This window comes from Anser brachyrhynchus (genome assembly GCF_964034855.1).
Source record: "Anser brachyrhynchus genome assembly, chromosome: 2".
Lineage (NCBI taxonomy): Eukaryota > Metazoa > Chordata > Aves > Anseriformes > Anatidae > Anser > Anser brachyrhynchus.
Genome location: NC_137695.1, coordinates 79,574,156 through 79,598,977, shown reverse-complemented (window position 1 = coordinate 79,598,977; position 24,822 = coordinate 79,574,156). Strand labels below are relative to the sequence as shown.

The following is a 24,822-nucleotide window of genomic DNA, read 5'->3' as shown; positions in this document are numbered from 1 at the left end:
CCCCCTTTTTATGGTTTGATATCTCAACTGTTCCAAATCATTTCTGATTTAAGATTTGACAGCTGGGGCACCTTCCTGCCTTTCACTTCCCAGTGTTTAAAAAGACTGCCCCCAAAAAACCAAGCTGGCACGGAACAGAGATTCCACAGGGCCTCTCACATAAAGGTTTGCAGTAATTCATTAAAACTAACGTGCTCAGCCCTGCTTGATGGTATCTAGACGTGAAAATGAATGCTAACAAGCTCTGGAGGAGCTCAGAGCTTAAATGCAGATGCAATTTTCAATCTGATCTTTGTATTTTTTTTTTTTTCCTGCTGAACTGAATCCAACTTTAAAAGCAGAACTCTCCAGTTCATGGGACAGTGCCCTACTACCGTGATCCAAATGCTCTTGCTTCATTTCATCTCTCATGAAAATTCTTGCATAAATTATGATGTTGCTAAAGCAAGAATACAATTGCATTAGTCTGCTTTCGTTTCAAGCTTGAATGTGTGCTGGCATACAGTCCAGGACAGAGCCTTATGAAGCCCAGTGTCCTCCCTTGGTCTCCTTGCAGGCCACGTCGGCGGAGGCAAGGAAGCTACGGCTGTCCCTTGTGTCTAGTCCAGGATAAAGACTCGGCTGAGCTGGCATGCAGTCAGATGAAAACTGGGCCAGGAGAATGACAGGCAGAGTTCATTGTCACTACAGAACTGCAGGGAAGGCAGAGGCTGAAGAAAAATTTCCACTCCCTGCTCTGCCCTAGGAGCAGCTGCGTGACATGTCCCTTACTCTGCACAGATTTCCCAGGGCCTGTGCAGCGTTTCTTAACTTCTGAGAATAATCTTGTATGGAGGCAGGAGAGAATAGAAGAGTCCATCTGAAATGTGATTTTAAGAAAGGTTTGTATTAAAAAAAAATAACTTGCTAATTATTTTGTAACTGCACGTTTTCCCTTTTCAAATAAAATATACAGAAAAAGGGATATAGTATCCACATCAAATTAGACTGGTCTTATTCTAAATCGAGAATTTAGTGTAAAGTACCTTCCTAAACAGAATTATAGTAGGTATTCATTATTGTTTTTCTTGTTACACATTAAATTGCTATGGAAACAACCAAATGAGATTCAAAGGTACTCGCACAGCAAACTTTTTTTTTTTTTTTTTTTGTAGGACTTGCACAGGCATGCCTTGTTAGTCGATTTAGTCCTTATTCTTGCTGTCATTTGACTAACAGTATCAAAATTTTAGCTGCACAAAGTCAACTGTGGTGTCACTAACCTAGTTCCTTTATGCAGCATTATAGCATTACCATCAGCTTGAACAGAGCATGTGAGAAGGTACATAATAGGCAGTGCTGAGTGATGGGACAGCTCCAGCAAACCATGTCGTTGTGTCCAAATCTAAATACTACACGTGAATTTGTTGACTTAGCTGAAATGTTTGATGGAAACTAGTTTACACCAAGCAGTCTGACTCTCTTATATTTTGACAAAGTAAGTATTTGATATGGTAAACATTTCATTTTAACTTTCATTCATTCAGGCTTTTATATGATATTATGTTGGCATTTTGTGAATTAAATTATTTTTTCAGAGATTCTTCAGATCTTTTCCATACCTTTCAGCTGAAATACTTTAGAATTTCCACTTCGCAGTATATCTAGATTTTTCATTCTTATTTGAAATGAAAATATCAGGATTTTCCATAGATTAGCTGTTCCAGCCAACTGCAATAGTATGTTTCAGGCTCTTATTCAGCAAGATATTTAAGTAAGCATCTAGCTGTAGGCATGAGTTGTCCATTCGTTGTTTTCTTTCTTCAATTATGCCCTCAATTATTCTTTATATTAAGAATGGACTTAAAATTTCTTACAGCCTTAGCATATTTTAATGCTTTGGCATATTGTAATCGCTATCATTACTTTGTAAAATTGCCCAGTTCAATTGCACCTGATGTAAAGGTTCTGAGTAAAATAAAAGCAAATATTCTGGACTTTTTCTAAGGTTACCAGAGCTGTATACATCGAGGACGTGTTCAGAATGTTAAGAATTAACACATGTAAATCCCAATGAAACAATTTGTATATTTAGTCATTTGTGCAGTGGAAAGTTAAACTCAAAAAAAAAAAAAAAAAGAAAACAGAGAACAGCTTCTTAATGAAATGTTAATTTTATTTCTTCAAGAGAAAATACATACAAGGTCATTGCAGTTAAAGTATATTCTAATTATACCATTAACCCTGATCTAGAAGGATGATTTTAATAAGCTAGACTGTCACTTCTGTTTCCCAGTTTGTATAATCCAGTCTCTTTTGATCAAGGACCATTAATTATGTTGAATTGGTGGTGATTCTGACTTATGGATCATAACCTAGTAAGAATTAAGCAGACATCAAACTCATTTTTACATTTATTTAATGAAATTACTGGTGCATATTTGTCAGATTTCAGACATTGTCCCTTTCAAACCTTTAGGAACTGGCAAGCTAGGAAGTTAAAGGTATCTATAGAGATTCCATTCTCTCCTCGTACATAACAGGAAGAAGGAGAGAGTGAAAGAGAGACTCAAACACATGCAAATATGTTGTCAGTAAAATACACAAACAAAATTAAGCCTTACATTTGTTTGCAGTTCATTTTCATCTGGGAAACTTTAGTAAATCAAATCACAGCAGGGAGACAGTTCCAGTGACTGATGAACTTCATTATGCCTCTGAGGAGTTACTATAGCAAAAAAACTCAACTAGCAATTTAAAAAGATCTGATGTACAATACAGCAGTGCCAGCTGCAGCATTATTTTTCCAGTATGCAGTGGTTCATAACATCATTTCTGTTTAGATCAAGCACAAGCAGAATGCAAAACTTTTTTTTTACAACACAGCTGGACAGTGGAATGTTACTCGTGAGTGTATTAATGTCACTATGCACAGATGATTATTCAAACATAGCCAAACATCTATTGGTGTATTTTTGTATTGTCTTAATGTCATGTGGCAGCAAAGATTATTTATAAGACCTGGAATGATTCTCTACCAAAACACAGGTTGTGAATGATGAAGCACTCTCACAACCAGGTCAGGTACCCGCCTCATATTCTGCTCTTGCTTCATTGTCTCCTGGTGCTCAGCAGCTTGCTGTCTAATGCAACCACAAGTCAGGAAGATTTGTTGGTCAGGAAGGGATGTGTGTGTGAATTTTTCATAATGCATTTTCATAATGATATTGTGAAGGTTTCCTTTAATGGAAGATCAAAGGGGCTTTCATCTAACAGAGTTAGGGCTCACTTTGTTTAAAAAGAGAAATCTTCACTCAAGTAGAGGAGAAAATGAAAGGTTTTCATTGTAATATCAACTGTCTAAAGATTTTATTTTTTACTGTCAAGGAAAATTGACAAGCAAGTGACAAGTCATATATATACAGTCTAATCTCCAGGATGAGGAGACGGATGAGGAGTTTTATAGGCAACTGACAGAAGTTGCAAAATCGTCGGCGCTTGTCCTCGTGGGGGACTTCAACTTCCCGGACATATCCTGGAAACACAACACGGCACAGAGAAAGCAGTCTAGGAGGTTTCTGGAGAGCGTGGGAGATAGCTTCCTGACGCAGCTGGTCAGTGAACCTACCAGGGGTGGTGCCCCGCTAGACCTTCTCTTCACAAACAGAGAAGGACTGGTGGGAGATGTGGTGGTTGGAAGCTGTCTGGGGCAGAGTGACCACGAAATGGTAGAGTTCTCTATTCTTGGCGAGGCCAGGAAGGGGACCAGTAAAACTGCTGTCTTGGACTTCCGGAGGGCTGACTTTGAGCTGCTCAGGACGCTGGTTGGCCGAGTCCCCTGGGAGGCGGTTCTGAAGGGCAGAGGAGTCCAGGAAGGCTGGGCGCTCCTCAAGAAGGAAATCGTGATGGCACAGGAGTGGTCCGTCCCCACGTGCCCAAAGATGAGCCGGCGTGGAAGAAGACCGGCCTGGCTCAACAGAGAGTTGCGGCTGGAGCTTAGCAGAAAAAAGAGGGTTTATAATCTTTGGAAAAAAGGGCGGGCCACTGAGGAGGACTACAAGGATGTAGCGAGGCTGTGCAGGGAGAAAATTAGAAAGGCCAAAGCTCATCTGGAGCTCAATCTGGCTACTGCCGTTAAAGACAACAAAAAATCCTTTTACAAATACATCAACGCGAAACGGAGGACTAGGGAGAATCTCCATCCTTTACTGGATGCGAGGGGAAACCTAGTTACTAAGGATGAGGAAAAGGCTGAGGTGCTTAATGCCGCCTTTGCCTCAGTCTTTAGCGGCAATACCGGTTGTACTCCGGACACCCAGTGCCCTGAGCTGGTGGAAGGGGATGGGGAGCTGGATGTGGCCTTGGCTATCCATGAGGAAATGGTTGGCGACCTGCTACGGAGCTTGGATGTGCGCAAGTCGATGGGGCCGGATGGGATCCACCCAAGGGTACTGAGAGAACTGGCGGAGGAGCTGGCTGAGCCGCTTTCCATCATTTATCGGCAGTCCTGGCTATCGGGGGAGGTCCCGGTTGACTGGCGGCTAGCCAATGTGACGCCTATCTATAAGAAGGGCCGCAGGGCAGACCCGGGGAACTATAGGCCTGTCAGTTTGACCTCAGTGCCGGGGAAGCTCATGGAGCAGATTATCTTGAGGGTCATCACGCGGCACTTGCAGGGCAAGCAGGCGATCAGGCCCAGTCAGCATGGGTTTATGAAAGGCAGGTCCTGCTTGACGAACCTGATCTCCTTCTATGACCAAGTGACGCGTTTGGTGGATGAGGGAAAGGCTGTGGACGTGGTCTACCTTGACCTCAGTAAGGCTTTTGACACCGTTCCCCACAACATCCTCCTCAAGAAACTGGCTGCTCGGGGCTTGGACTGGCGTACGCTTCGCTGGGTTAGAAACTGGCTGGATGGCCGGGCCCAGAGAGTTGTGGTGAATGGAGTCAAATCTGGTTGGAGGCCGGTCACTAGTGGTGTCCCCCAGGGCTCGGTACTGGGGCCGGTCCTCTTTAATATCTTTATTGATGATCTGGATGAGGGCGTCCAGTGCACCCTCAGTAAGTTTGCAGATGACACCAAGCTAAGTGCGTGTGTCGATCTGCTCGAGGGCAGGAAGGCTCTGCAGGAGGATCTGGATAGGCTGGAGCGATGGGCTGAGGCCAACTGTATGAAGTTCAACAAGGCCAAGTGCCGGGTCCTGCACCTGGGCTGCAACAACCCCAAGCAGAGCTACAGGCTGGGAGATGAGTGGCTGGAAAGCTGCCTGGCCGAGAAGGACCTGGGAGTATTGGTGGATAGTCGGCTGAATATGAGCCAGCAGTGTGCCCAGGTGGCCAAGAAGGCCAACGGCATCCTGGCCTGTATAAGAAGCAGTGTGGTCAGCAGGTCGAGGGAAGTGATTGTGCCCCTGTACTCGGCTCTGGTGAGGCCGCACCTCGAGTACTGTGTTCAGTTTTGGGCCCCTCGCTACAGGAAGGACATGGACGTGCTCGAGCGAGTCCAGAGAAGGGCGACTAAGCTTGTGAGGGGTCTGGAGAACAAGTCTTACGAGGAGCGGCTGAGGGAGCTGGGCTTGTTCAGCCTGGAGAAGAGGAGGCTCAGGGGCGACCTCATCGCTCTCTACAGTTACCTGAAAGGAGGCTGTAGAGAGGTGGGGGTTGGTCTATTCTCCCACGTGCCTGGTGACAGGACGAGGGGGAATGGGCTAAAGTTGCGACAGGGGAGTTTTAGGTTGGATGTTAGGAAGTACTTCTTTACCGAAAGGGTTATTAAGCATTGGAACGGGCTGCCCAGGGAGGTGGTGGAGTCACCATCCCTGGAGGTCTTTAAAAGACGATTAGATGTAGAGCTTAGCGATATGGTTTAGTGGAGTACTTAGTGTTAGGTCGGAGGTTGGACTCGATGATCTTGAGGTCTCTTCCAACCTAGAGAAATCTGTGAATCTGTGTGAATCTGTAATTGTATCTCCCCCGAAGCTCAGAGTGAAAATCGGTTTTAGCATCTCCATTGCATAATGGAAAAAAATAATCCTGTCAAAAAGATGCAGACTCAACCCCTGACCCTAAATTCTAGGAGATACCCAAGATATTAGCACCATAAAATTACATATATTGCAAGATAACATCTCACAGGCTACTAGTCTCTGCTGATTTCATTCGTCTCTTAAGATTTTCATATTTCTTCTCGCTGTGTTTATTTCTGTTGCTCTAACCTCTTCCTCATTTTTCTTTTTCTACTCCTTTCACCTTGATTGTTGCTTGTTATTAGCGTATAAAAGAGACAAGTTTTCTGCTGCTTTGCTTCAATTTTGACATCTCTACTAAATTTTGTTCAATAATTATGCTTTAATATGCAGAGTACCTGTACAGCATTTAATAACTGCCCTTTGAAAGATAGGTAAGTTTTAGCACACACATCCAATTAATGGAAATCAGCCAGTAGGCGACACTCAACAATACACAGCATAATCCCTATCCACTGTAAATCACTTAACAATTAGGAGGTGGTGCTGGTGTGAAATGCAAATGGTTGTAGTTATCACCACAGGGAAGCAGAAGGAAGCAGGGAAGCATTCCCCTCATTCTCCAGTGCCATTAGATACAAAAAAGCAGTTTCATATGAAGACTGGAAGGGGCCTGGGTTTCACCCCAACCAATTTTGTCATCTTCATTGTAGCATACCCACTAAGACATTCTATAGAAGTTATCTATTTTGTCCCTGGGATTCACCACAGTCAACAAAGTACTATGTTGCCCTTCAAGCTACTATGCTCTGCTAATCCAGAACTTCCTATAATTCTTGCATGCCATGATGTAAATTAGAGCAAACCTTAATTAAAATTAGAAGGCTTAGTCTTAAACAAGAACTCATGTGCAGCACATTGCATGCGAACTGAAAACAGAGTTTCTGCAAGAAAGGGTTTTAGGTTTAGTTTCTTCATCTAGGAAATTATGGTGACAATATTTACCCATCTCACAAGATGAGCTGAGAGCTTAAAACTTGTTTATGCTTCATAAGCATTGTAAGATATCTTGATGAAAGATGGCTGTTGCAGAAGTGCAAAGTATTGACGTATTGGATTTTTATTAAACCTGCATTGTTCTATTTTGATCTTAAGACTAACTATTGCATTTCCAAGGTGCCCAGAGACATGCTAAAATTTGACGTGGATTTAATATTGCTGTATTTTTTATTTCCATCTCTTACTACCTTGTCAGTATCAATGAAATCTAATTAAAGCACACAGATATTTAAAAGTTCTTTCATGCTCTATCCAATACGATATAAGTACTCAGGTATGTTTTCAGATACCCACTGAAACAATGGATGTATTAATTTACAAAAAAATGAAGGCTTTGGTTTAGCTACTCCAACCTTAACATTTCCTCCACTTCCTCTAAGACTAGTTTATTGATTCATGGCAAGAGTAATTTATGAGGTCCATAAGCCTGATTCTTTTCTTACTAAACTTACACTGATGCAAGTGAGAACAGAGTCTGTGTGCGCACCAAGCTGCTTTTAAGGTACTTCTGCTTGTGGTGTATAGAAGGTAAATGCAACCTCTGTTAAACATGTCTGGATGGACAGGAGAAGAAAGAGATGCTGAATCGCTCCCCTGTCATACAGCCAAGAGGATGCACTGCACTGCACTGGAAAATGTTAGAGGCAGAAGAAGAACACTAACATCATCTTAGTGTTCTTTTGCAGTAAACTCTTCCACGGTAAAAAACATATATTACACAAATACACAAACATCACTTACTGAAGAGGCTAGTACGTAATTCAAGATGCAAGTGCCACGCAAACACAATCACACATACAAAGATAAGCTAAAGCGTGAGAGATTATTTACCATCTATGCTACTGCACATGTAAGCATATCTGAACAATTTCATTTTTAAAAGTGATTTTTTGTGTGTGTGGTGACAAAAAAAAGCAAAATCAAAACAGCAGTCAAATTAATAATGAGCTGAAATAGTCTATGCTTACTTGACAGGGTTCTTGGCAGCATCTGGATCTTGAGCTGTTACTGTTCCTATGACACTGTTTATTGGCACATCTTCTTTCACTTCAATTATATACGCTGGTCTGCTGAACACGGGCGGTTCATCTACATCCTCCACTTGAATTCTGACTGTAGCTGAGTCCTTGAATGGCCCCAAGTAGAGGAATCGAGGGTCCACATGAGTATTGGTAGCTTCCACTTTCAGAATATACAAGTTTTTATTTTCGAAATCCAGTGCCTGGGAAGAGAAAGTAAAAGCTTGAGAGATCTGTGGGGACTGCTGTGGCTACCAGCCTTATGAGCTAAATGAATGGGGGGTGTCATGGAGAGGCCTGTGCTAGATAACAGGAGTCTGAACTGGAATTAACATGCCAGTAGAAAGGACAAAGACTAGCCTCTTTGCCACCAATAAGTTCTAAAAAAAAAAACCACTTTTGCAGGGCATTATGTGCCCAGAACTTCTGAACTCCAAGTAATTGTACCTTCTCAAATAGCATCAACTCTTCATGCTCTTTCTTTTTTTTTTTTTTTTTTGATGTTTTCTTGACTATCCGTTTGGGGGGGGAGTGGGGATTTCTAGGAGCTTCTTGTTAAAACATTGGCATTCCATCCCTGAAATGAATCACTGTCATCTGGTGTCAGAGGACATCCTGGACCACGCACAGAAAATATGATTTTATGATAGCCTATGACTATGCCACACACTGATAAAAGTATGAAGAAGAAGCATGTAGGGACAGTTTGTTATAGTACTTAGGGAAATGTGGGGAGGTACTAGTCACCCCACTTTTCCATTAAGTTGTAGAAAATTCACAGCTTCTGTCACCAACAGACAGAAATGCAAACAGAGTTAGACTGATATCATAACCAGCCCCTGGAAGGCATCTCTTAAAAAACGAGTAATGACAGGTGTCGTACTGATATCAACAAGCAAGTGCATGTTCAGAAAATCTACACAATGTCTATTTAGTGATGACTGAACTTGAACTGATGGAGGATGATATCTGTAACCTTATCAAGCTTGCCTGATAACCCACTGTAAACAATATTTCTGAAACCTTTTCTGACAGCCAATGTGCAACCTAGTAGATGATGTCTGTTGTGATCCAACAAGGCACGATGATTATTATTTTTTTCTGAAGTAAGAGCATGTTGATGGATTTATTAATTACGTCTTTACAACATGAGTCAAAATAAGTTTATCTATGTACTTTAATACATTTTAGCTATGCAACTTAATACCTTCTGATAGTGTGAAGCAGGCAATGTGATACTGCTTATTTCTGTGGTGTCAACACAGCACCTTCCTAGTAAGTGAACAAATCCTGTAAGCATGTTAGGGACAAAGTCACAGTTGGATAATGCTTCCTTGAGTTTTCCTGTAGACATGTTCAAAATCAAGATTTTTTTTGCAGTCCTATCCCACTCCATAGATTATTATTCTTTCAGATCCCTTAAAGCATGTGCATTGTTCTAGTAAAGCAGCAAGCATCCTAATTGCTTGTATAAAAGAAACTTTACATAAGTAATGTTGTAGAGGTTCCTAATAGACAGCATTCAAATTAATAAACAAAACAAGTTGTGCTAAAAATGGAAAACAAATATGTAGTAGATAAAGTTTTTGCTGGTATTTCAGAGGCTGGGATGAAGCATGTTAAAGATGTGTACCTTTTTGACGGTTATAATTCCTTCCTGTGTGTCCTTGTCTGTGGTAATTCCGAACATGTCATATCCATCCCCTTCAGTGATGCTGTATTCAATCTCTGCATTTTCATCCACATCTGCATCATTAGCTTTTATCCTGCCGATTGGCGAGTCAGGTGGTGTAGATTCAGGTGCTCTAAATTGGTATGTGCCTACAGCAGACAGAAGAGGAAACTTTTGTCAGTTGGACTTACACTATCTTGGACAACATCTCTGAGCCCACTGTCCATGTTGGGCATGCACAGATGAGTTACTGAGCCTTCAGCTTTTGCCTTACTTTCATATGGAGAAAAATAACTGCTTCTACCTTTTTTCTAGTATGAAGGATACACATATGTATCATTAGCTACATATGTCCTTTTCTGGACACTATCACAGTCTCTGTTGGCCATGTTAAAACTGTGTAAGAAAAATGTCTTGAGGTCAAAAGACAATTAAAACATATTAGAGGTGCCAGAGGCCGATGCAGCTTAGTATCACTAAATGCAAATCCAGCCCAAATGCCTATTACTAATGTGCTACACTGAATTTCTCCTCTGAGAAAATCCTACCTGGGGAATGTTGGCATTATGAGCCTGTATCTTTGGCTTTTATATTGAAGACACTCATGTCCAGAGATGTATAATTAACTCATTGGAGGCAGAGTGCTATATTTCCTCTTAACTTGCTCTAATTTAAATGGAAATGCTTTGCCCACAGCTAAGAACAGACTTTGAACTCAAATGACAAGTTGCTTTCAATAACTTTCCCAGTGACTTAACCGCCAAAGCTTGCTGATTTATCTGATAGTATCTGCAATTATTTTCTCGAACAGCTGCTCTTGACTTTGACACACACTGACACACTGATACACACACATGCACACACTGAGAATTGGTAAGACAAAGCAAAAAAAGAAGGAAGAAAAAAGAAGGAAGGAAGGAAGGAAGGAAGGAAGGAAGGAAGGAAGGAAGGAAGGAAGGAAGGAAGGAAGGAAGAGAAGTGAATGAAAGCTGCATCACTGAATTACTTATAACCATGAACAATCATTAATACAAATGGTTTTCTAAGAGACCTGACTCTACTGTTTCATTTAAATATTACACAGCTATCTACCAAATGATCTGAGGCAGGGGAAAGAAAATAGGCAGGAATATCTGGTATATTTGCTTGTGCCTTTGCTTCTGTTTGCAGTTAATGTCAGAAAATCCATTGAGGCAAATGTTTCCTGGGTATAGATATTAACTTAAATAGAATTGCTCCTGGGATCATTTTATGTACTTAAATAAATGCTTCAAAAGTTAAATATGTTAGATTAGAGCAGATACGTTAAAAGACAGTCAACCACAAGGTCTATTATAGAAATAATATTGATCAGAAAATACAGATTGTATCAGTCAAAGCTATTAATGGGTAGGAAAAATAGGAGTTGTTTCTGTATGTTAATTCACTTCTCAGACTATCTACTGCAACTGGGGTAAAAATATTAAAGATATGTTTCCCAATTATTGCAATTAACCTTAGCGTGATGCTACTGCTTGCTTATGTGTTTGCTTTTTCTTTCTTAAGTGAAGTCTTAAACTCAGTAAAGTCATAACAGCAGAAAAAATATCTGGGGTGAAAAGAATCAATTTTTGCCCATTTTACTGTAAAGACATAGGACGTAAGTGTTCCATACTCTGGGGGAACCGAGGAGGATTGTCGTTTACGTCGGTCAGTGTGATGTTCACGGTGGTGGTTCCTGATAATCCGCCCATCTGGCCTCCCATGTCCTTAGCCTGGATGACCACTTGATATTGCTCCCTGTTTTCACGGTCCATGTTTAGCAAAGCAGTTTTAATAATGCCTGAAAACATGAAAATTAAAGAGGCAAAATTCACAAGTAATGTACTCACTTCGATGCAAATTCTTGTTTAAAACAAAACAAAACAAAACAAAAAAACCCACAGCCTGAAGAACAAAACAATCTCTATGTAATGAGTAAACTTTGCCCAGTACAAATATTTACTGTTATGAGATGGCACATTAAATTACAGACTTGTCATATCAGATCTCAGGCTGCTGCCTATATGACAGACACAATAGTAGTGGCATCCCCAGAAAGATATTCTACCTATTTGTGAGCAGTATTATTTTACATAACTATTTACCCCTTTTCAGTTCCATGCTAAAGTCTCTCACTGAACTGGAAGAAGGCTCATTGTTCATTATAATGTGCTCCATCTTTTCTCTCCTGTTCTGTCAATATTTTCATTTTGACAGACATGGCAGAAAATAAATAAATAAAAAGCTAACTTCAACAAGACATCATTAAAGAGGCAGTACAACATTAAAATGGGAGAAGAGAAATTAATTAAGAAAATTGTGAGCATCCAAGCATGCCCAAGTATATATATTTCTATTTATACATTGATTGAAATGATTTTGCCAGTCTGTTCCTTCTTCAAAAGCACAAATGTCAGTTATGAGCAAAACTCCTATTGAAATTCAGTCATTTAGATTTACCATGAAACAAAATGTTTGCATTCTTACTGGATGTCTCAAGGCTAAGAAATGACTCCTTTGTAGGCAAAAGGAGTGAAATCCAGGTACTGAAATCCATGGGAAAATTCATAGCAGCTTCAACAGAGACTTACTCGACTCTAGGAGTTTTGCAATTGATTTCCATTGCTGCACAATCAAGCCTGTGGTTTACCTTGCTTCCCCTCCATTCCCCTTACAACCCTCTTGCTAAAAGGTTATTAATGCTGAACTTCCAGGTAAATTATCCTTTTGTACTCTAAGAATACATAGTATATTGTCCAAGTCAGAATGAGTGCATCAGTGCAAAAATCCTCTTATTTTAGTATCTAATACCTTATGCTTGAAGGGAAGCTTTTTTCACCTTCCGTTTTCCTCTGAGACATCTAATCTTTACTTTGCCTGAGTCTCTAAGATTTAGTTAAGAAACAATGTGAAAACCTGATTAATTGTCTGGGATAATCCATTCCTTTCCTGTAAGGTTGCTGAGGAGAACTGTCTTCTCTAGCTTCCAGCAACCTATCAAAATGGATGTTTCCATTTAAAGAATTTCTTGAAATCCTTTGTTTCTTGTAGAAGAAGTTTGTTATAAGTCTTGGGAAGAGAATACCTATGTAGTGAGATAGTTAGTGGTACAGCAGATTCAGTCCACCAGAATTCGTATGTTTTACACGCACAGGTTCCAAAGCAGTCTGTTATTCAGCCCATAAAAAATTCCAGTCACTGTGTATAATTTAAATATCTTCCAAAAACAGAACTCAGAAGTTTGGGATTCTATTTGTGATCTGCTAGTGTAGCGCAACAGCCAATTTTACCTCTTCTATCATTATTCTTAATTAAGATTTCTTTCATAAAATTAGCATTAAAGTGATATGTTGCAGATGTACAGAAATTATAATTACTTTAAACAAGTTTTGAAGAAGCACAAGGAGAAAAAAAAAAAAAGAGCAAACCTTCAGTCTTAATTTAGCCATTATGAAGATCTATGAGGATTAAGCACTTTTTTTCCACACCCACCTGTTTCTCGTTTTCTTCTAAAAGCCAACCTATTTGGTTTAATTTAAGCATCTACAGCAGTCTCTGTACCCACTGCTTGTTAAAAATGATTGAAAACTGGTTCTCATTCAGTACTAATTGTATTTATTAGACTTTGCTGGTAAGATTAAAATAATGTAGGTGTCATGTTTACAGATGTATCGCTCTATTAGATTTGTCAGATTTTGCACTGAATAAGATGTAATCTCTTTGAAGTTTTTGTCTAATATGTCCTAGCTTGGCTTAGCATGTCATTTTAAATTGCAGACATTGTCACAGAATGACAGATAAGCTCTCCTGACCTGTCTCAGATTCAACAGAGAAATATGGTTGTCCCTGGAGAATGCTGTAGACAACTTTAGCACTGTTCCCATATGTAGGATCATCGGCATCAGTTGCAGTGACTTGCACAACAAAGGTACCTGCAATGATAAATTAAACAAAATAAAAATCTGCACGTTTTTTTCCATGGCCAAGACAGTTTATGATGTAGAAAAAGCATAGCTCATGTTCAAGTCAAACTTAGGGCGAAAAGTGGAGATATTCTTATTTTTCAGAAATTTCTCTGCTCATAAAGGTCATAGGTCCAAAACCAAAATGATAGATGGCTTTTTCTCAGTTTATTAAAATGCAGTTATTGACTGTATTTGTAGATTCCTTATCATAATTCTTATGAACAAACCTGAAACCCACCTTTCCCCAGATACTGAAGGTATTTAGAATTTGAATATCGGTCAAGAATATACTTTCAGAAATTTACTCATGCTTATAACAGGTTAGACTAAAATTTACAATCTGAACAATCTTAGACTTGAAGGTGCTTGACATCAGAATGTAAATCTGTTTTTTCATATACATTTTAGAGAAAGAAATGGTTTTGAATCCTAGGCAAAGTGTTAACAAACATGAAAAATTAGCTTAGGTTTTGGCATTTAAAACAGATTTGTAAATAAAGTATTCACTTCACATATTAAAATGTGAATATTAGGTTCTCCTTCACCAGATAAGTTTTCATCCATGTGACAAGTCCCATGAATGAGAGGAGAGAGTATGCCCCAAAGTCTTTATTTTCATATTGCCTGAGCTTTATTTTAATCTCATTCTTCATCGTGATTAATTAACGTTTCTTTCCCTAGGTATTATTTCAGATTAGAAGTGTGCTTCTTGCAGTTCAACCATCCTTTGCTCTCTGACAAAGAAATCAAAATGACCTTCCTCAGAATCACAGAGAAAAAATCAAAACCTGTCAACTTCTGTGAAAAAGATCCAATCTTAAAATCATATTTCAAGGAAATTATTTTCTTTTCTTTTGTTGATTGATTCTTACAGCTTGATACATTTGAAACCAATCGAAAGATTTCAATGGACATCAGTGGACTTTGGAGCTCATTTTTGTTGCCTAAAAAAAGCAACAAGGGTCATAGGAAGTTAATGACATATCTAAGAATTAGTGATGAGTTGACTTGGCTGATAGTTTTCTCTCCTGAAGTGTGTACATTCACTTCTGTGCTTGCTATTTCCCCCCTTTTTTTTTTTTTTTTTTTTTACTTTCTTGAACTAAACAAGGTTTGCTTAGTAGTTCTAGGGGTTGTGTTGACACACATGGGTGACCATGGCTTAATATACTATTAAACTGCAAATAAATCATGTTAGCAATATATGTTAAGTCCTTTAAAGGTATGTAACAGAGGTAAGCTCAGCTTACTTTCACCGTGAACTAAACAAGATTGCATTAACTTGCTTTTTCTGGGGCACAACAGAGAGAGTGGGTTGCACTCAGTGGACACTTCTGTTTTCGGCAAACTGTTGTTGCTAATTCTCCTGGGGTTAGAATTTTTAAAACGGCTGAGGTACTTTTACTCAACTCAAAAAACAGATGTCTCTAAACTTTGGGGCCTTAATAAAATCCACATAAAGAACCCGTATCAGACACTGAAATTAACTGTTAGTTAGCACCTACCAACGTCTGACATTTCAGGGATGCTGGCATTGTAAACGTCCTTTGTAAACATCGGCTCATTGTCATTGATATCATGGATCTTAATGATGAACTCAGATTCTGGTTCCACTGGTCTTCCAGTCCTTCTGTTTATAGCCTGGGCACGAAGTATGTATACAGGCTTTTCTTCCCTGTCTAGTCTCTTTGTGGCCTGGATGTCACCAGTGTTTTCATTGATAATGAAGAGGTCTCCTGCTCCATCTCCAGAAAGGATGTACTTAAGTGATCCATCTCCTTTATCCTGGTCTGAATGCAGCTGGTGGTGAAATGGGAATTAAAAAAAAAAAAAAAAAGGAAAAATAAATAATTGGAACACAATTCTAGGTACTTTATCTTGTTATCATGATACAGGCTTTACTATTATTAATGCCCAGCCAAAAGGCTGTACACTGCTTTTAGGAAATGAGATGATACCTCAGTAGGAGCACTGAATTGATAGAGTTGTGTCTTGATGTCTGAATTGAATTGAAACCATTTGCTGTATTATAAGAAACTAAGAAAAACCACGAACCACAGCTGCAGATCACTTCCACAAGCTAAGCATACATTAATCTGATCTAAATGCCAGTGGCTCAGGTGGAATCCTAGGAATATATAGGATACTGAGATCCTACAGCTGGAAAAACAGCAGACTCGTGAACTGTAGTAAGCAAAGAATTAAAAAGTGGCCATGCCAGTCACTTCTTGAGTTTAAATTCTGTGTTCTGTGCTGTTATGTCCCCTCGACTACTAAATACACATATAACAGGAAAATAGATGTATTAACAAATGCAGCAAACCAAGAGCAGAGGCAGGCGTGTGTACCAGACCATTCCAGCACTGGCAATGAAGACATCAGTTCCCTTTATCCAAAGGGACATGGACCAAGCTGAAACATGGTGAGGGCAGGGGAAAGAGAATGATGATAGCATACAAATCATGAGCTGCCCAAACTACCACCTTTTTTTCCCAGGAGACTTCCATTTCCCTTGAAATGCTGCTTAGCACACACAAAGTACAACCGATTAAATCCTCCTGTGATGGCTCTTCCCTTGATAAGGGCATATTTATTCCCCTGGCTTTAAAATCAAGGCTAATCAACTGCATTTTATTTTCTTGATACATTACAGGAAAAATATATATTTATTAAAATGGATTCTAAGTTTGGTTTCATCATTTCATGACGAAATTCTTGGGGAAAAAAAAGATCAGGTATCAAATTCTGCAGATGGTTGATTTCACAGAAAAGACATGTTGATGAGTCAGGAGAGATGGACTTTCTCGACCAGCTCATTGCTTCTCCTCCCGAATGCAAATAACAAAAAATATACCCAGCTGAATGTGTGGTGAAGTATTTAGCGTTGGTGGATAGCATGCTGCATAGAACAAAAAGATTTGTAAGTTGAAAGAATATAGAATATTATGATCTTCACGTAGATTTTGCCAGTGCTTGGCTACGCCCCAACCACACTGGAAGGGCAGCCTCCAGTATGACCATATGGTCAATGTTTTGGGCTTCCTCCAACCTTCTGCCCAGATCAGTGCTATGCTGGCAGCATACTGACAACACACTTGGTGGCATAGCACTCCACCACGTGCCTGTGGTCCCTACAGAAAGCATGCTCCATGCAACCAGTCCAACTTCAAAGGCAAATCTCTTTAACACCACACATACAAAGAGTGTTCAATAAAACAAAATCTCAGAACTGTAGCATGGTTAATCATTAGCAGACGTGCCAAGGCACTGTTCCTTCATTTTCTCCTTCAGTGTGAAAATGAGCATTCAATGTAATTTTGCACAGAGCCCTTTCTCTTGATAATAGGAATACCAATAGCCAGCTTGTATGCAACACTTTTCATCACATTTCAAAACCCTTCACAAAAGCAGTCAATAACACTTGCTCTGTTTTTTGAATAACAAAGTATAGAAACTTCAAGTTTCCAAAAACTATACATGGAATAGAGTTCAAATCTCCTGAGTTCCAGTCAGTTGGCTATCAGGCTTACAGAAATTATACTACTAGATAGAACCTAAGTCTCTGAAGAACATCTGTTAGACCTGCTTGTTAAGAAGTCAGACTAGAAGTCTACTGTGGGAAGTAATTATAATAGGATATTTGAATATAATTTTCTCAAAGGCAACCTGCAACAGAAAAGGCATGGAAAGAATTCTGTCTTTAAAAATGTGTATTTCTTATGGTTGTTTCACACCCCAAAATTTAATTTTTGTTTGCCTTGAATGCCTCTTTAATTTTGTCTGCATCATATTGGGAGAAAAACAGCCCTCGGTAACAGACTATCATTAATTCATATTAATCATGGAATAGTGCTGTTGTGAGACTTATTACAGGCTGACTCCCAAAATAATTTTTATCACCATTTTAATTAAAACTGGTTTCAAAGAACAAGGTAGCAAAAAAGGTCAAGCTAGAAAAGGTGTTGGAACCACTGAGAATTGTTTTCCAAAATATTTTTTTTACATAGTCTAGACCACCTAAAGAGCTAAAAATAGAAATGTGTGATTTTTTTCAAGTCAATAGTTTATGAAATTTCCATTCTTTTCCCACAACTAATCCACCTGAGTAAGATGGATTGTGACTCTGTGTATTAAGAAAATGTACATCTCGGTGTACTAACTCATTAATGTTGAGAATGAGGTGATCTTCATCAAAGAAAGGTTAGGACTCTAGCCCTTCAGTAAAACCATTAAATTTTGAAAATAAATATTCCACATGACAAGATACTTTTCAACTCTGTTACCTTCAGTTTTAAAACTTTCCTACAACATGACAGAACAAACTAAGTGCTCAGTGGGTCAGACAGTAAATGGCTTATTTACTGTAAGAGTGAAATCTGAAGGAGGTCACATCTTGTGACTAGTGTATGTTACACAGAGCTCAGTCTGGCTGAGTGCCTGCTCTTCAAACCAACAGTGCCCTTACAGTGTGTCACCACACATGGCCTCAAGAACATGCTTCATAAAGATTCTCAAAGGGTATAATTACAATGCTTGATTTCAGTAAATTATGATGATTTTCTAACCATTCAACATCAGGTGTTTTGTTTAGTTTTTTCTTTTTGGTGGGATAGGCCAATATCACAGCACTAGCATCGACTGCTTAATAGCTAGGCCAAAATAGTTTGGATTTTGTACCCTTCTTTTTCAGAAAATAACATTCCTGCAGATCTGTAGGAAAGTTTCTTACAGATGTTAAATTTGCAGCATTCACATGTGAGGTAAATATCTGGAAAAACAATTTATTATTAGAGATTACATTATCTGTGCTTGACTGTTTACTTGGTATAAAATTTTACCCAGGCAAAAGCAATCTGTTCTATTTTTTCTTAAGTGCCAGTTTACTTGGAAGCAATATTTTGTCTGTGTGACCTATATGAAAGGGAAGATTGCTGCTCTAACCACGTTAAAAAAAAAAAAAAAAAAAAAAGGAAAGAAAATTCGAAGGCGAAACTAATGGTGCAAGCTTAGGCCAAAAGAAGGGCCCAGAGGAGAGATGCACTTAAAAATGCAGTTGATGGTGTTGTACATAAAACTTAACACAATTGTTAGGTTATGAAGATGAAATGAGTAGTGGTTACAACCCTGCTTTCCTTTTAAGCTGAAGTTATTTTTCACTACCCAGACACCTCATTTCACAGGAAGTTTGCTGTGATGAGATATGCATATAAAGTATACTGCGGATGCTTTCAGCAGGGCAGATCGTAGCCAACACAAGACATTATAGCTTCACTCTGGGTGCTAACCCGTGTTGCAAAAGAGTGTCCATTATCCTCTGCATAAAGTTGGTCACAGGCCAGATAAATGGACCATGGCAGATAGTCATGGGATAGAATAATACATTGTGGGACACAGTGCTCATGTCAGCTGGACTGTATCATATTACTGTTCCTCAATATGATGTTAAAACAGCCAAATGTTTTTAGTGCTCCACTTAAAATTAGAGTTTTTTTTTCCTGAGGAACTCAGTGTTACTCAATGACATTCATGTCAGCGGGGCACTGAACTGAGCAATACCCCAAACGTAAGGAAAATTGTGAAGAAATAGGTCTATGCTGGTGCAATAAACAGAAAATGCATCATCAGTTGAGCTGTATTAATATTATTGTAAATTGATTCACTCAGAATCTTGTCAGGACACTTTTGTGAAATCACCCATCAATCACTGGCTAAGGCTGAGGATGAAAGACAAATTAAAGATTTTATTATTCCCTAGGCATACTTTTACTCATTTTACTTTAATGCCACTGTTATGTGAACCATCTGGTTTGCCTTTAATGATTTATAGTCAAATAAAAACTGTCCAGTTTTTTCCTTTCTCCCCCCAACCCCCAACCCCCAAACATCCTGGCCTAAAATACTAATATGGCTGCCTGAAAACAGCCAGGGCCTAATTCCTCCAGCAAGAAACACAAAGAGATTTTTAAAATGCTTGCAGGACTGCAGCGTTAGCTACCTGTATTTGACATCATGCTCATTGTCACATACATAAGTAATTTTAAAAGAGGATTTTTTATTGAAAGTAGACACAATCTGAAGCAGCTTCTCTCTCCGCAGTGTCACAGCGGCAGAGGCCCCCAAAAGCATCAAGGGCAGTGACAAGTGTCTCCTCACCGTGACAGAAAGGAAAAGGTAGGTGAAAGCTGTGCACAATGCATTTGTACTGTGAGCATTTTGTGTGTGTGTGTGTGTGAGTGAATATATTTACAGTATTTGTGTTCATCTCCGATACATAGGATTGCTTAACTTTAAAGCAAAGCTCCATGAAAATTTTACCAGGTTTTCAAAAATGGAATCAGACACATGCTACACAAATAGGAATTACTTCAGCAAAGTATGTGGGGAGAAATTAAGGGAGTCTTTCATGTACTTTCGTAATAAGACTATAAACTGAAACGGCATGAAAGCAGCAGATCAAATTGGCATTAAGTTGTGCGACTCACTAATGTCTGTCTTTGGTACTAGAAAGTGCAAGAGCTGTACTCCAAAATGTCGGCAGTACACAGGTAAGAAGCAGTGTTAGTGTGTTCTAACACTGGTGAGGTGGTGAGGGCCAGGTAGGGCCCGTCCCAGTGCCCCACCAAGAGCCGGGCACCGGGGGCACCGGGGCAGACCAAGCACCAGGCACCTCCACGGGGCCATGGCTGGGCTGGGCCCAGCCGGGTGGGGGCCATGGGCAGGCAGGGCAGGGCTGTGGGGAGCTGGAGCCCGGCCCTGCTGCAGCCTCTATGGGGCAGGGGCTGGTGGCTCTGGGGCTGGTGGCTCTGGGGCTGCCGAGGGGCCACAGCCTGGTCTGGTGGGGCCCTTTGGGGCCCTTTACTAATCACACTAAATCCACCTTGATACAAAATTGTATGAAACAGCAGCACCAGAACTTTGTAATGAAAGTGAGGTCCCATATATTGTAATAGGTTAAGATTAAGCTCTGTCTTTTTTTTGTGTGCGTGTGTTAAAATGGAATGCATTAGAGAGAGGCAGCTTTCCAGCACACATATTTGTAATGAGGTTTCACTGAGAATGTACTTTTATAGCTGTGGTAATTAAATTCCAAAAAAATGAAATTGCAGGCCATGGATATTTTCCAGAGTGAAATAACATCCCTCCTCTACCTCACTCTATAACACTGATTTAAACATCATAGTTAATCTCATTCAGGAAGTGGCTTTAGGTTATGTAAGACAGCTGTAAATTGCAGTTTAGCTCCCACTAATGTCATATCACTGGTTATGATACCTTGCAATTCAGTGGGCTAGGCAGTTTTCCATCCATCCTACAGACCAAGTTCTGGTTCCTGCTGTGAATATAACCCCAACTCCCTGAATTTCAGAGCAGTTCCTGGACTTTTACGAAGACACAAGCCAATTAACCTTGGGATGTACACACTGAACCATCAACCTACAATTATCCAGAAATTAACTGCCTCATATCTTATTGTTTGTGTTTATTAGAAGAACTTGATATTCTGGAGTTGCTGTGGTCACATTTTTTTCCCCTAGCACAATAATGAAATGGAGACCAATTATTAAAGTAGCAAGTAGGCATTTGGTAACAAAGAGAATCACTGGTTTACACTTGGCAGCATTCACAGCAATGATTTCACTCCAAATTGAATAAATCCAAACAGCAGTCTTGTCTAGTACTGAACAAATTCAACGACATGTATTGCTTGAGGTTACACAGTGCGATGTTACAGCATTCAGAAAAACTAAAGCACTCAAAATACTGTAATACTATAATATTGCACACGATTTCTATTTCAGAATAATAACCTCCTTGTCCCTCCTGGTGCTTTCTATCCCTGTAACATCATCCAACCTTGTAAATTAATATCATAATCAACACCATTAATATCACCAAATAATCATCCCAAAAGCTTTTACTCCACTTGGTGACTCTGTGTTAAAAGGAAAAAAAGCATTTTTTTGTACATTAGGTAATAAGTACTTATGTATATTTTGCTTAAACTTACTTATTTGCTTCCTAATGCCCAAAAATCTACCTGCCAAACACTGAATGTGTTCCATATACCTACAAATTCGTACACTGAGTCATGTATCATCAGGGCAAATACTTAAAGAAATAATTTATTTTAACACATAAAAGATTTTTTTCTAAAAAGATACTCCACAAGATCCACAGGGAGATCCAGCATCACCAGAAATGAGAGATTTCCTGGGGATGTGTGTGCCATGTTCTTATGGCTTCAATTATGCAAAGCTCTGGTTCCTTTCATGGTTCACATAACCTCTCTTTCAGATGCACCCCTTAGGCAAAGCATTCTGCTCTTCCTCCTATCAGTTAGCCCACTGCATGGTATTTCATACATCCTGCTCCAGCCGTGTCCTCAAAACCTCTTGCAAGCAAAATGCTAAGCTCCTTCTCATATCCCCTAAATCCTGGCTGGAAAAGAGTCAGAATGCTTTATGTTTGGCAGTAGCTTATATGCATATTTATGGCACAGCCAAACAGTCAAGGCACAAAGTAGGTTTCTTTGCTTCATGCAGCTACTGTTCTTCCAAACTGTTTAGGAGATGAATGGTTTCAACACCTTTACTCCTCCATAAAACTTAACTGGAAGTGGTTAATGGACTTAACATTATGTAAAGGGGACAGTGAACAGAGACTGTGGCTAGAACACTGAGGCTACTTGTCTGCTTAGGTCACATATCTGGATGGTTATGTTAAGATGTAGGTACCTACCTTTAACTTATATCATTATTTCAAAAAATTAACTTAAATTTCTGGTAAAAATGGGAGGATGCTAAAAAAGAATTCAGAAGAGAAGAGGAAAAGGTGTTTAAAGAACTGTAAGAAGTGATTCCATTCTTACACAAAGCAATTTGAAGATTATATGAACATTTATACTCTACAGCCTCAAAAGAGGTGGGGGAGCAGCAGTTTGAAGTAAGATTCAAACACTGTCATTTCCAAAGAAAATAAACGAACCGAACTAAAGGTATTGACAAGCTGAAAAGAGAAATGCGAACAGACTTGACCTTACCAGAGCACAGCACCATCATTCCAGATGTGCAGCTGCCAGAAAGAGCTCCTCCATGCAGGGGCTTTATTTAGACTGTTATGACAGGTGCTCGAAGTAGATACCCACTTTTTTATATCTTTTCACTAACCCAAGATCTGCTTTCCTAAGCAATACAGCAATCTGGAACACCTCCCCTATGAAGAAAGGCTGAGAGTGCTGGGGCTGTTCAGCCTGGAGAAGAGAAGGTTCCGGGGAGACTTCATTGCAGCTTTTCAGTACTTAAAGGGGGCTTATAAAAATGATGAAGAGCAGCTTTTGCTCAGGCAGATAATGATAGGACAAGGGGGAATGGTTTTAAATGGGAAGAGGGGAGATTTAGATTAGAAGTTACGAGGAAATTCTTCACTCAGAGGGTGGTGAGGCCCTGGCACAGGCTGCCCAGAGAAGCTGTGGGTGCCCCATCCCTGGAGGTGTTCAAGGCCAGGCTGGATGGGGCCTTGGGCAGCCTGGTCTGGTGGGAGGTGTCCCTGCCCGTGGGAGGGGGCTGGAGTTAGATAATCTTTAAGGTCCCTCCCAACCCAAGCTCTTCTATGATTCTATGATCTTCACTGTTCATCACTTTCTTGACCTTACAGATTTTACAGTTTTACAGAGTACATGAATTAGTCTAGTGTAGTGATTAGTTTACTATAGTAAGTGTAGTTACTATATTACAGTTAATACAGTGAACCTCATATGGCTCAGTGTGACTGATTCCTGAGTGTTTGAGTTTGTTAATGCAGTTCTAACTTCCTTGCTTCCCACCACGCCTAGTGAAGAAAAAGGTATGACAGGTACACAGTACCTATTTGAAGAAATCACTGCTCTGATGATTAGAAAAAATCTTGTTTCCCAGATTAGCTGTGTTCTCGTGCCAAGATTGTTTTTCTGTTTTAAGGACCTCCTCCCACATTCATATATTCTTCCTCTTCCAACATTTAAAGATAATAATCCCTTATGCTCGGAGTACTTTTCTTTGCTAGGCTAACAGCCTATATGTATTCTTCTCTTGTAAAATGGGCACTTTTCAGTCCTCGGAATCCTGTTTACAGTCATAGTCTCTCATTTTCGAGTCAAGTGGATTCCAAAAACAGTCAGTGAAGAAAAGGCCAGATATGAAGGACTGATGTTCCTACTAGTTTTTCTGTAATTGGTCCATTTTGATTGTCTTTCCTTCTGTATGAGCGGATGCAGGTTTTTAAACAGTGATGTTAATATTTTCCTTTCTTTATTACAAACTAGTAGGTACATTTGCCATTTTCATTGCCATATTGAACTAGCTTCTTCCTGTCATCCCAGGACTGACTAAAACACTCGGGTTTTTCTCCTTTTCTTACTGTTTCTAATTTAGGACCATTCATTGTGTATTTGATGTTTTTTTCCCAACTCCTATTTCATGAACATTGCATTTCTATCCTGTTTCTGTTCCTTCCATTTTTAAGATCATCTTTTTGTTTCTGTGAGATATTCTGATCAGTGGATATGATACAGTACTAAAATCGGGTGTGCAAATATTAAACCTGTAATAAATTAATGAAACAGAACTGAAGAATTACTAAGGTTATATGAGACTTCTGGGGATGTTGGTTTGTTTGGAGTTATTTGAAAATACACTATGATGTCCTATTTGTATTGTGCTTACATTTTTTTTTTAATGCTATAAAGGGTGGTATAGCAAATCCAGAAATACTTTAAACCCTAAGATATTCAGCTGTGGAACCCTATTGATAAAATAATATAAAACGAGTTATGGAGTTTTGTTTTTATATAAAGTTCATACCTACAACCTACTTTCCACAAAGAAACTGTATCAGCTCTAGTTGCATGGAATCAGGTAGATTAGCAAAAACAAACAAACAAACAAAAACAAACAACAACAACAAAACACCAAAAGTTCTGTAAAGGATTCAAAGTCCAAAATGCAACTGAAAAGTTTTATCAAGAGGCAAAGGTAAAACAAAAATGTCCCCTAGGCCCCCCTTTAACCTAGGTACTAGTCCTTTGCTCTAACCCTGAGGATTTTACAAGATAAACATGCCATGAGTTTAAAGGAGAAAAAAATGCAAAGATTCTACCCACAGAA

At 39.4% G+C, this 24,822-nt stretch overlaps 1 protein-coding gene across 5 annotated transcripts in view; it reads right to left on the bottom strand.

Annotated features, from left to right (window-relative positions):
* The window catches only part of LOC308189336 (cadherin-6), a 103,278-nt gene that overhangs the window by 11,861 nt on the left and 66,595 nt on the right, over positions 1-24,822 (bottom strand). For all 5 annotated transcript variants that reach the window (XM_080579269.1, XM_080579270.1, XM_080579271.1 and 2 more), the window contains 5 exons: positions 15,187-15,481; positions 13,529-13,648; positions 11,350-11,517; positions 9,657-9,844; positions 7,973-8,226 (listed from right to left, as the gene is read on the bottom strand). In XM_080579269.1, coding sequence (XP_080435395.1) covers positions 7,973-8,226; positions 9,657-9,844; positions 11,350-11,517; positions 13,529-13,648; positions 15,187-15,481 — 1,025 coding nt within the window. The remainder of the gene's footprint in view (positions 1-7,972; positions 8,227-9,656; positions 9,845-11,349; positions 11,518-13,528; positions 13,649-15,186; positions 15,482-24,822) is intronic.